General features: G+C 51.0%; 1 protein-coding gene across 1 annotated transcript in view; it reads left to right on the forward strand.

Annotated features, from left to right (window-relative positions):
• TRERF1 (transcriptional regulating factor 1) overlaps positions 1-12,288 on the forward strand; it is a 209,874-nt gene that overhangs the window by 175,994 nt on the left and 21,592 nt on the right. The window contains exons 11-15 of the mRNA XM_010863244.1: positions 5-334; positions 1,350-1,440; positions 2,685-2,824; positions 2,958-3,061; positions 4,588-4,663. Coding sequence (XP_010861546.1) covers positions 5-334; positions 1,350-1,440; positions 2,685-2,824; positions 2,958-3,061; positions 4,588-4,663 — 741 coding nt within the window. The remainder of the gene's footprint in view (positions 1-4; positions 335-1,349; positions 1,441-2,684; positions 2,825-2,957; positions 3,062-4,587; positions 4,664-12,288) is intronic.

Genomic DNA, 12,288 nt, shown 5'->3' on the forward strand with positions numbered 1-12,288 from the left:
GAAGCCCTCAGGAGCGCGCCAGCAGAGAAGAAGAAGTTCCGGCACCGGCCGGAGCCGCTCTTCATCCCGCCACCGCCCTCCTACACGCCCAACCTCGCCGCCTCGCACTCGGGCGCCACCCTGTACCAGAGCCAGCTGCGCTCCCCACGGGTGCTGGGCGACCACCTGCTCCTGGACCCCGCCCACGAGCTGCCCCCCTACACGCCCCCGCCCATGCTCAGCCCGGTGCGCCAGGGCTCGGGGCTCTTCAGCAACGTGCTCATCGCCGGCCACGGCCCCGGCGCCCACCCGCAGCTGCCCCTCACGCCCCTGACGCCCACGCCGCGCGTGCTGCGTCTGCCGCTCCAGTGAGTCGCCCCCAACCCCGCCGCCGCCACCCCGGCTGTGGGTGCTGCCCTAAGGCTCGCGTTCTGTCCTTGTCTCATTCACCTCACAGACCTTTGAGGTGGCCCACAGACCTTTGAGGTGGCTCGGACCGTGTGCTGCGTGCTAGGAATTCTTAGAATACTTACCCTCAAGGGAATCACAGTCTAGTCGCGGAGACCAACGCATAAAGCTCATTAGGGTTTCTCTGGGATGAGGGAGGGAAAAAAAACAGTCGAAGTGCGCCGTGGAGAATCGTGTTCAAACACCCAAAGTAAATGTACTAAGTACACGTACAAATAGGATTAGCTGCAAGACCACACCTCCACGTTTTAGCACGCGGTGTAAAGATCAAGGCCTGTAGCAGGATCTCTTTCTAGAGCAAGAGGAATGTCATAGAACAAGAAAGCTTAACAGGGGAATTCCCTGGCGGTCCATTGGTTGAGACTCCCCGGGCTTTCACTTGCCAAGGGCCCAAGTGTGACTCCTGGCCCGGGAACTGGGATCCTGAAAGCTGCACAGTGCAGGCCAAAAAAAAAAATGAAAAGAAAAAAAGAGTAGTAGACCAGAGAGATAGCTGGCCCTCCTTACTCTGAGAAGTGCGTGTGTGTACGGCTGAGTTGCTTCAGTTGTGTCTGGCTCTGCTGTGACCTCATGGACTGTGGTCTGCCTGGCTCTTCGGTCCATGAGATTGTCCAGGCAAGAATACTGGAGTGGGTATCCATTCCCTTCTCCAGGGGATCTTCCAACCCAGGGATCGAACCCAGGCCCCCTGCATTGCAGGCAGATTCTTTACCCTAAGAGCCACCAGGGAAGCCAGGTGTTAAGAAATGGGGAAACCCTAAGCCAAGTTGCTCCACACTCCAGCTCCTCAGGGACTGCGGGGGTAACTCTTGCGTGGTTTGGGTAGGAGAGGGTCCCTACCATGACTGTTCAGGTAACTGCTTGTTTAGTTTAGTTTCTTTAGTACCTTCTCTGCTGACCAGTGACCTCTGGTTTTTGTGCTTCAGACAGCATCGATGGCAGCAACCTGACGGTCACCCCGGGGCCTGGAGAGCAGACCGTTGATGTCGAACCGTAAGGAAGAGCCAATTATCCTTTAGAACAGAAGCCTCAACCTAGAAAAGGGAGGAGGAGCTTTAAGAAGTATAGCTAGTACTTCTGGGGGCCGAGTGGCCACTGGGCAAGAAGTTGTAGAAAGTGTAGGATCGTGGTATTTCTCAAGTATGATGGTTACCCTATGATTTCCAGTATTTCAAGGCCTTTTCTACAGACTAAAGGCATTAAGAATGTGGAGCCTCGTATTTGGAGAACCTTAATGTCCCCATCTCCAGCTCCATGAGCCAGTTTGGTTGGGGGCCACAGGCCTTCACGTCCCCAGTGACATCTCTCTCAGGGTACCTAGCTCCCTAGGAGGCTCCACCCACCACCCTGCTCCTTTACCCCCTCCCTAAGATTCTTGGCTGGGCCGCCAAATGGGCTTGTTGAATACTTGAGTTGGGGGATATATTTGAAGAGAAAAAAAATTTTTTTTTTCCTGTTCCTGGGTAAACGCAAAAGAGGCCAGACGGTAGAGTGGTAAGGAGATTGAGTCAGGAATCAAGAAACCTGGTTCCAGCACCATTTTGTTATTTGATCTTGATAAAGTTAACCTTTGTAGAGTTTAGTTAACTCATCTATTAAGTAGGAATACTTCTCATTGCTTTGCTTACCTCACAGGCCTTTGTGAGGTTCTGATGGGATCATTTATGTGAAAGTGGCCTGAAAGGACAAAAATAAAATAAGGACTTTGTATTTGTTTCACTGGGTCAAGTGGTACCTTTGGCCACGTTCTGGGCAGCTGTCCCTTGGCATTAGCACCCTCCCTGTCCCAGCTGTGAAAGTCGCTCAGTGGTGTCCAGCTCTTTGCGACCCCGTAGACTGTATAGTCCATGGAATTCTCCAGGCCAGCATACTGGAGAGCGTAGCCTTTCCCTTCTCCAGGGGATCTTCCCAACCCAGGGATCGAACCCAGGTCTCCTGCATTGCAGGTGGATTCTTTACTTGCTGAGCCACAAGGGAAGCCCCTCCCCAGCTCTAGGGAGCTAAGAATCCCCAGCCAGCCTTCTCCCTTGCTTCCCGTGGCATCTCTCCCCAATCTTCAAGCTGTTCTTTATCCCAGTGAAAAAGTCATGCCTGGAATCTTCAGATCACAGTGCAAGGAAATGCCCCTGCATTCTTCTTGCAGAAGGAGCTGGTTTCCTTCATTTTCAAGTCCCTGACATTTACCTTTGGTCTCAAATTGAAGACCACACTGTTGTTTTTCTTCTTGTGATTTAAAGACGCATCAACATTGGCTTGCGATTCCAAGCGGAGATCCCAGAACTCCAGGATGTCTCTGCCCTGGCCCAGGACACACACAGGGCCACACTAGTATGGAAGCCCTGGCCAGAGCTGGAAAACCACGACCTCCAGCAAAGAGGTATTGACAGCCTGGGAAGAACTGGGTAGGAAGGGCTGGATTTCTCCCAAGGGCCTCTGGCTCTAGGATCAGTGTGTCTTTCTGGTGACACTGAGCTCTGTCTGATGCAGTGCCCTGTCTTTGTTCCCAACAGTGGAGAATCTCCTGAATTTATGCTGTTCAAGTGCGTTGCCAGGTGGAGGGACCAATTCTGAATTTGCTTTGCACTCTCTCTTCGAGGCCAAAGGTGATGTGATGGTAAGGAACCATGAAAAGGAGGCTTCCCAGTTCATACTCTTCATGTGGAAATTCTGAAAAGCATTTCCCCAAGTTCCTGTGTTGTCTCACGTCCCGTGTAACCAACTCATAAGATGATGACCAGTCAGTGTGCCCTCCCATATTCCTTATCTCAGTGAATAGGTCAGAATTTGAAAGCCTGCAAGAAAACCTCCAGTTGGACTTTTGTGTACACATCTGTTCCTCAGTGATGATGATTTGAACATCTGTCTTGGGAAACTAGAATTTCTTTTCAGCAGTCTTGTAATTCACATCAGGAAACAGGTCTGCAATGGTGGAGGTAGAAGGCCTTCCTAAAACAAGACTTGGCCTAAAAAAGCCTGTCATTCTCTGCTCTTCATTCTTCCCTACCATGGAAATCAGAGTTTGATGTCCATAGAACCGTTTGCTGCCCTAATCAAAGAGAGATGTTTGCTGCACACTATCTGGTGTCATTCTTCCACTTTTGACACAGTTTTCTGCCAGACCCAGGCCAGGATGTTGGGAATCTTCTCCCAGAATCAGAGCTGATCATTTACCTGCTCAACCAGGACCCCTGGCTGGAGCACTACGTCACTAGCCTCAGCTTTCCCTTCAGTAAATACATGATTCTTATACCAGAGCTAGCCTCCTGCTTTGTAAGTTTATGAAAATGCATAAGCAAACAAATGTCCCAGTACTACCTTCTCACAAGATTATTGATACCCTTCAGAGATTCTCTAGAACACTGGAAAACTCCCCTTGACCTTTTAAGATCAGTGCTGCAGAGCTGTGCTTCTCAAACTTCTACCACGCACATGAATCCCCTGGAGAGGCTTGTTAAAATACAGCAGTTCAGGAGGTTGGGGTCCAAGGTGCTACATTTGTAACCTGCTCCCAGAGGATGCTCGGGCTGCTGGCCCATGGACTGCACTTGGAGTAGCAAGATTCCAGACCTTGCTCTGCCCCCTAAACCATCCACTACTCAACTCCACTTGTGCCATTTTTAAAGAACCCCAACAAGGCTGAAGGAGGCAGATTTGAATAGGTTATTTAGTGAGGCTCCCTGGAAGGACAATGTGCAGTACAGTTATTACTAATACAGCTGTTTGTGTTCAGTTATAGTGAAACATGTAATTTTTTTTTTCTGCAAAAACAGTTCCAAGTCACCCACTCATTTCCTCAGAACCCTTCCCCAGAGACTCAGCCTCCATTCATAGGAGGCCCCCCCATATCTCTGACACCAGGGCCCTCACCAAGGAAGGCGTGGCATTTGGGCTGCCACCTGTGTTTCTGTGACATGACTAGCTAGCTGCAGGCATGGGCAAGGGAGGTATTAGAATGACGAGTCCTGTTGGGTGCTGACTGGAAGAAGGACCCCAAATAGGGGAGTCTCCCCTTTTTTCCCTTCCAGCACCCCCACCTTGGGCCCTGCCATGCTGGCTCATCTTCCTTGTGGGATAGTTGGTCTTCCGAGGATGCACAGCCCCATGAATGACTCTCGCCTTTTCTCTCCCGTGGGTCTGCAGGCTGCTCTGGAAATGCTGCTGTTGCGGAAACCAGTCAGGTTAAAATGTCATCCTTTAGCAAATTACCACTATGCCGGTAGGTGCCAGGGCCCTGCCGGGGCTCACTGTTTGCATGTCGCTCGTGTCCCCTTTACTAGAGCACCTGTTCTTTCCTCGGTGCCGCTTGTTTTCCCTGGGCCTCTGGGGCGTGGCCAGTGGGGCAGCTGTGTCCACCGACTGGTCGCTGTTGGGCATTTGTCTGTCTCCTCCCTTCCTGGGTGTGCTAAGAGCTGGGCAGCAGCGGCCAGGGGCCCCTCGTGTGGCAGGGGAGAGAGCCCCAGAGGGTAGCACAGAGGCAACAACTCGCAGTGGCCCCTCGGCTTTGGAATCCAGTCTTGCCTGCTCCCCGTGGCCCTCTGCGGCTTTGGTTTCCTCACCTGTAAAGTGGGGCTCATAGTCCATCCCTTATGGCATTTTGTGAAGACTAGAGAGCGTATGGAGCCTCTTGCCTGGCACATTCTAGTAGCCATTATTATTCATTTATTGAACAATTTAAGATGAGGAAGTGACAGTGACGGATTTTGACACAGTCTTGCCTTATGCAGTTTGGAGTCTGAGGAGGAGGCAGTTATTAAACAACAGGTCACACGAATGGCAGGAGAAAGACACGTATGTATACCTGTACCTATACGTATACACATGGAGCTTCCCAGGTGGCGCTAGTGGTAAAGAATCCACCTGCCAATGCAGGCACGAGAGACTCGAGTTCGATCCCTGGGTCGGGAAGATCCCCTGGAGTAGGAAATGGCAGTCCCCTCCAGTGTTCTTTCCTGGAGAATTCCATGGACAGAGGAGCCTGGTGGACTACCGTCCATGGGGTTGCAAAGAGCCGAACACTACTGAGCACACACACACGAACATATACACTTATGTGTACTTGTACGCATAGATACACACATACACACGCATGTACACTGTCTTAGAAGCTGGTGGATTAATGATGGCATCACCAATAAGAGGGAAGGAGCACACACCTTAGAGAGTTGAATGTGGTGAGAATGGTGAAAAGACAAGGAAACAGGTTGGGGAGCCCGTGGTGACAAGTGAAGTCGGAGTCAGCGTCTGTATTCTGTTAAGCGGTAGCCCTATCTGTTCTGGCGTCTCCACAAGCCTGCCCAGGTTCTCTCTTTCCGAGAGGGCTGGATCCTCCAGTGCCCCTTGGTGGTATTCGTTTGAAGGTGTCTCTGGTGCCTGGGGGGACCCTGCACAGTAGGTGCTGACTACCTCAGTGGCCTTCGGGACCCAGTGGTGCCTTTTCCAGGCCTTGGTCCAGGTGGCCAAATGTGGCCTCAGGGGAGGGCTGTTCTGCAGGTACCACGGTGCTCTTAGACGGCTCCCTGTCCCCACCTCCACTGTCTGCCTCAAGGAGCCAGTTTCTTAATATTGTCTCCATCATTTCCTGCTCGGTGTCTTCCCTGAGTGTGGCTAGAAGATGTTGGAGTTCTCCCTAATCTGCTGTGGAAACAATTCAATCCTCTCTTAATTCCCAGCGTCATCTGCTACCCATTAAACCCTGACAGGCCGTCCAGCCTCCTGGAGCCTGTGTCAAGCTTCTTTGCTCAGTGGGTGAGACTTCCCAACCATCTGCCGCGGCTGCCCTCCGCCCCCAGGGTGACTGGGGTGGCCAGCGCCTCGGGGTGGGTCAGCTCCAGCAATGAGCAACCTCTTCTGGAACCTAAATCCCCTCTGGTTCTTTCCCGCATGCCAAGCAACAATTGTGATTTTTTTTTCTTTAATGTGTGTCACGACGTGAAAAAGATGGGAAAACTGTGGGCTGGAAGCTACCCCCACCCTAAACAAGAAAAAAACATTGAAATAGGACTAAAAACTTTGATTCCCAGGTGACTCAGTGGTAAAGAATCTGCCTGCCAAGCAGGAGACACAGGAGACGCAAGTTCAGTCCCTGGATTGGGAAGATCCCCTGGAGGAGGAAATGGCAACCCACTCCAGTATTCTTGCCTGGAGGCTATACAGTCCATGGGGTCTCAGAGAGTCGGACACAACTGGAAGGGCTGAACTCCAGACTCCCAGTTGTCTAGAGAGAGGTCAGACCTCCCTGGCTTGTGCCCTGGAAGGAAGGTGGAAAGACTGGGTTCGGGGGGAGACTAAATTTGGGGGAGACAGGGGCCCTTGAAAATCACTTCTCTGACTTTACTCCTGACTGCCCTTCCACCCCATCCCACCCCAAGCAGTTCAGAAAGAAAAGGGAAGAACGGCCAGTTCTGGAGCCCAGAAGAGACGCTGGTGTGGGTGGGCTGCTCGGCAAACCTGGAGGAGCTCTGTTAGAATCCTCAGAGGGTGGCGCTGTTGCTGTGGCCTTCAGGGCTCTCAAACTGACACCAAAGCGCCTGGTCCAGCTTTCTCTCCACACCCTCCACCCATGTGTGGGCAGCTGTTGTTTGCAGTGGCTCCCAGTCAGCGGCTGGATTGGGTGGAGAAGGCTTAAGCATGGGGATGTCGAGGGGGCGAGGATGCCTGGCTGTGATTAGAGGACTTCAGCATCCTTGGTTTTTCGCTGAGCTGGTCATTCCTGCAGATGGGTGCAGAGTGGAGGGGCGTCAGAGCTGGCCCTGGGACTCTTGGCAAGAGTTCAGCAGAGGCTCGTATGGGCGCCCCCACAGCCCAAGCTCTCAAGGGGTCCTGAACCTTGACCTGACTCCAGAGATGGGAGAGACCTGGAGGAAATACCCATTCAGGCGGAGGAGGCTGGTCTACGTCTTGGAAGTTGCCCCAGTTTGGTGGGGAAACAGAATTACATGCTCCAGAGAATACTTTGAAAGAACCACAGCTGTGAAGTCACCTTGCAGGCATTCTTAGCCCATGTTGCTAGCTGGAGACTGACCCCCGCAAAGGGCAGGAACCAAGTTACTATGCACTTTGCTGCTTGGCCTGACACGGCGCTTAGAGAGAAGAAGGTTAGTGGACAAGCTCAGGTTCTGGATTCAGACCAAGGCCTCCTTGCCCTTTGCCTCCAGAGGGAACTTTGGTATCACCCAGTTCACATGCACCCCTAAAAAAATTACTCAGCCTTCACCCATCATGGAAAATCTTTCACTAAATGAAGATGTGGTATAAAAACAAGTCCTCCTTTTTCTGCAATGAACATGTCTTTCTTATGTAACCTCTGTGACAGCATCAATAACAGTTTTTAAAAAATTGAAAGGAAGACCGAAAGGCCCTCTTTAAAAGACACTGTGCCCAAACTTTCTCTCACCCCTCCAGGTCTCTCTTTAATTGCCTGCGTTCTCTATAGATTGCCCCAAATTTCACCACCATCCAGAGCCTGTTTCCCGGCAACCGAAGCTCAGAACGTTTCTCCTCTGGATACTGTTCCAGCACCGGCTTCCTCCTGTTAATTAGGCTCTTTGTAATTAGGCTTAATCATCTTATTAGGGACCCCTGCTGATAATAGTCCACTAGCCAGGAATCCCCAGGGAGAATGAATGAGTGTGGGGTGGGGAGGGGGAGGGTGTCAGCCCACTGACCCTAGGGACGTGCTGAGTGGACAGCAGTGATCTCAGAGAGGGAGGATGGCCAAGCGAGAAGTGGGGGCAGCCCTCTGCCTCGGTTTTTGCATTTTTATCCTGGACTTTGTCCAAGAAGCAGAATCCCAGAAGAGCTGGCTTAAAACAAAACAAAACAAAAAACACCTTGTCCTAGAATGGGGAAAACACTCCTGCCGGACAGTCTCCAGGAGTACAGATGCCGAACCGTACCTCGATGGATTACAGGAGGATTTCGAGGCAGGGAGAGGAAGACTGCACAAGTGCCAAGCGGCCTGGAGTAAGACTGTGAGTGTGCACACGCGACACGGAACACCGGCAGGGACCAGTGGGCTTCACGAGTGCCGCTAACATGGACATCAGCACGGACAGCATGTTTTCCACGGCGGCAAGCTTATTTGGAATCTTCCGTCCAAGTGGCCAGATTTGAGACATTCACTGTGCCCCTCCTTAGGACCAAACGCTGTTAGGCACTGCATGACTGTCAAAATCCCTAAATCGCAAGAGAAGAAACTGAGGCTCAGAGAAGTAAATTTGCAGGAGTTAAGTGGCAGAACCAGGTTCGCATCAAACCGTCTTCTGATTAAAGTTGCCCCTTTTTAATCACAGCACAGTGACCTCATTATTTGGGGTGAGCACATTCAGATATTATGTCTATACACCAGGCTTTGGCCTGAGAATTCCACCCAAGAGACCTGGAGTAGATTCTTGGCCCCATGGGTGATCCGTGATCAGGGTGCGGTAAAGAGCCTGCTACTGTGAGTGTGAGAACGGATGGGCTTGTCTGGCCCCACCTGTGTCTCTCAGTTCATGGACACCCCTGTTGGACAGACATGCACGCACAGCACAGTCCTGTGTGCTAAACCATGGACCCTAGGACTGAGTAGAGGAGCCGTCTCTCAGCGTCTGAGCACATGCTCCCCGCCCTGGCCATCAGGGTTCTGGCCAGCACAGAGAGGAAAGCTAGAGGCTTCTCTACTTCAATCGGAGACTGGTGGTGTGGAGTGAACACCCCGGGATCAGGAAGACTGGAGGCCCCATCACTGAGCAGCAGCCCTAAAAGCCAACGGAGAAGGGCTTCCTTGCTGGCTCAGTGGTGAAGATGCAAGAGACACGAGTTTGATCCCAGGTCCGGTAAGATTCCACGTGGTGAGGAGTAACTAAGCACGTGCACCTCAACTACTGCGCCTGCGCCCTAGAGCCTGCAAGCCACAAGTACTGAGGCCTGCTAGCCCTAGAGGCCGTACTCCGCAATGAGAAGCCCACACACCGCAACTAGAGAGTAGCCTCTGCTCACTGCAACTAGAGAAATTATTTAAAAAAAAAACTCAAATCACTGGAGAGTTGATGGGGAGCAGGCCTCCTTCCCCTATGAGGCTTGAGGGTCCCCTATAACAGATGGTCTAGGAAGTGACTTCCCTTTGTGGGGTTACAACTGGCAGGCCATCTGGGGACATGAAGGGACATCTCACAGGTATACTGACCTGGGGACTTCACACTGTGGTTTGGGCAGTAATCCAGTGATGAGCTTGGTGTTTTGGAAGTGTACCCAGTGTGAGGCTGGGTGCTGACCTGAGAAGGCCACATGGCCCTTGAGTGTCTCATGAGGGTTTAAAGCTGCACTTTGGGGAAACATAGGGTCCAGCTGAAGATGGAAAGGATTCTTACTCATCTCATTGGGAGGGGCTTCATCAGCAAAATGTCCCCTAACCAACATCCCTGGTGGCCCAGTGGTTAAGAATCCGCCTACCAATACAGGGGACATGGGTTTGATCCCTGGTCTGGGAAGATTCCACTTGCCTGGGGGCAGCTAAGCCTGTGCACAACTGAGCCTGCAAGCCCTAGAGCCTGCATTCCACAAGAGAAGCTACTGTAATGAGAAGCCTATACACCGAAAGCAGAGAAAGTCTATGCGCAACAACAGACTCAGCACAGCAAAAAAAAAAAAAAGAGTGTTCCCTAACTTCCTAACTGAGATGCAACCTGGAGCTGCACAGACTGGACCTGCATCAGGGCAGAACAAAACTATCCTTACACGTCTGTCAGGGGACTCGACTGGTGTGGCACGTCCCTGTCGTGTTCCACTTACACCATTGCTCTCTGATCTCTCTTTGCTGTTTTGATGGATGCCTAAAAGGAACCGTGACCCCTCTGTGGTCGCTCAGTTGTTGGTCCATCCTTTCTGTTTCACTCTTTCTGTCTCTGCCTCTGGACAACGGGAGCAGATGAGAGCCAGGACCCCAAGTTCTTGAATGTTGGAAGAATTTTGAGGAATGGTGATGAAAATACTCCAGAGCCTGAAATCCCACCGACCTCCTCTGCTCACATCCACTCTAGCAGAATTTCATCAAAGCCCTGGCCCTACTTCTCCCTGTCACGACGGTTTGCACGACCAGACATGTCCTGGTCTCTAGAACCAGTGTAAGATGCTTCATTCTGCTGAGGATTAATTAGAAAGCTGCTTTTCTTTTAGAGAAATTTGCAAACCAAAGGAGTCAGTTGGTGATTTTTAGAGACCTGAAACAGCCGCGATGTGGAGAGTGTATTCTGTACTGGAGCCAGAGCTCTTGGCTTAAGGACCCCTCAGGGAGTCCCACGGAGAAGGTGTTTATTTCAGAAATCTGAGCTGACATCACCGAGTCACATATTTTCTCAAGGATCCTAGGATCTTCACCTCCTGCTTGCCTGCCAGGCATGATTTCACCTAATCAACTGATTCAGGCCGAATCTTTTGAGGGAAGAAGCAATTCAGGTTTTCTATACTTCAGCCCCTCAGTGAACCATAGCAAAATGGAAATCTTGGGCTTGTCCTACTTGGAAGGAAAAATACTATGGTTTGGAGATTACAGCTTTGAAAAGTAGAAGCCTGTCAAAGGCCCAGACATATACCATCCAAAGAATCAGAGATATAGGGAATTCAAAAAATTAGAATGAGGCCGAGTTTTCTGCTAACCAGCCACAGAAATTGAGCCTTCTCTGCAGCCCACAGAATAGGACTTCCCTTGGAACTAGACCAGGACCATCCTCTGTGATTGTCTGCATATCCCACTTTGACATGAATGTCAAGCTCATCCATCAGGCAGGTACCCCAGCCTGACACCTCTGGGCCTCTTCCTCATTGGTTTACAGGTTTATCAGGAACCAGTCCCTCTTACCTCCCAGCCTCATCTGCCTTCCCTCTGCTGGGACCCTGTAGCCGAGCCATACCAGATTACTGCTTATTCCTTGAACACCTCCATTTCCTCATCTGTAAAATGGGAAGAAGTAATATCAATCTTATAGGGTTGTCTATAGAAGCAAATGACTAGTATCTTCGAGGGTCTTAGAACCTGGCATATAGCAAGCACTTATAAGCATTAGCTTTTTCCCCCCTAGTGTCTTGCATGTGTGTGTGCTCAGTTGATCAGCTGTGTCCTATTCTTTGCGACCCCATGGACTGTAGCCCACCAGCCTTCTCTGACCATGGAATGTTCGAGGCAAGATACTGGAGTGGGTTGACATTTCCTACTCTGGGGGTCCTCTCCACCCAGCGATCTAAATATCTAATAAATATCTGCTGAACAAGTGAATGAAATGTATCCTCTCACTACTTGGCTCTGACTGTGCACTCGCCACTTCCGCTCCCCAGAATTCCCATCCATCTCCTTCTTTTTAAATATTTATTTTATTTATTTTTTATTTGGCTGCACCAACTCTTAGTTGTGGCATGTGGGATCTTTAGCTGTGGTATGCGGGATCTAGTTCCCCAACCAGATATTGAACCCAGGCTCCCTGCATGGGGAGCACAGAGCCTTAGCCAGTGGGCCACCAGGGAAGTCCTTCCATCTCCTGGCCTGACTTGCTTCTGTGTCTTTTTAAACCCTACTCAGGTGTTTCCTCTTCCTGGAAGCCTTCCCAGCTTCTCTGAGTCTGGTGTTCCTCCTTTGTGCCCCACTGGCACCCAACCCCTGCCCTCATCCTTGCAGTCATCCCCTTGAATGCACTGCCTCCTGATTTTCTCCCCACTAGACTGTTGAGTCCAGCACGCACGAGGAGCACTGGCTACGTGAATGCTTGCCCTCCCTAATTATATTAAAACTATAGCTAAAATCTGCTGAGTGCTCACAATTTTCCAGTTACTAAGAGACAGTTTTAGGGAGTTTAGGTTCTTTAACCTTCA

This window comes from Bison bison, unplaced genomic scaffold, assembly GCF_000754665.1.
Source record: "Bison bison bison isolate TAMUID 2011002044 unplaced genomic scaffold, Bison_UMD1.0 scf7180017864487, whole genome shotgun sequence".
In the NCBI taxonomy this organism is placed as follows: domain Eukaryota; kingdom Metazoa; phylum Chordata; class Mammalia; order Artiodactyla; family Bovidae; genus Bison; species Bison bison.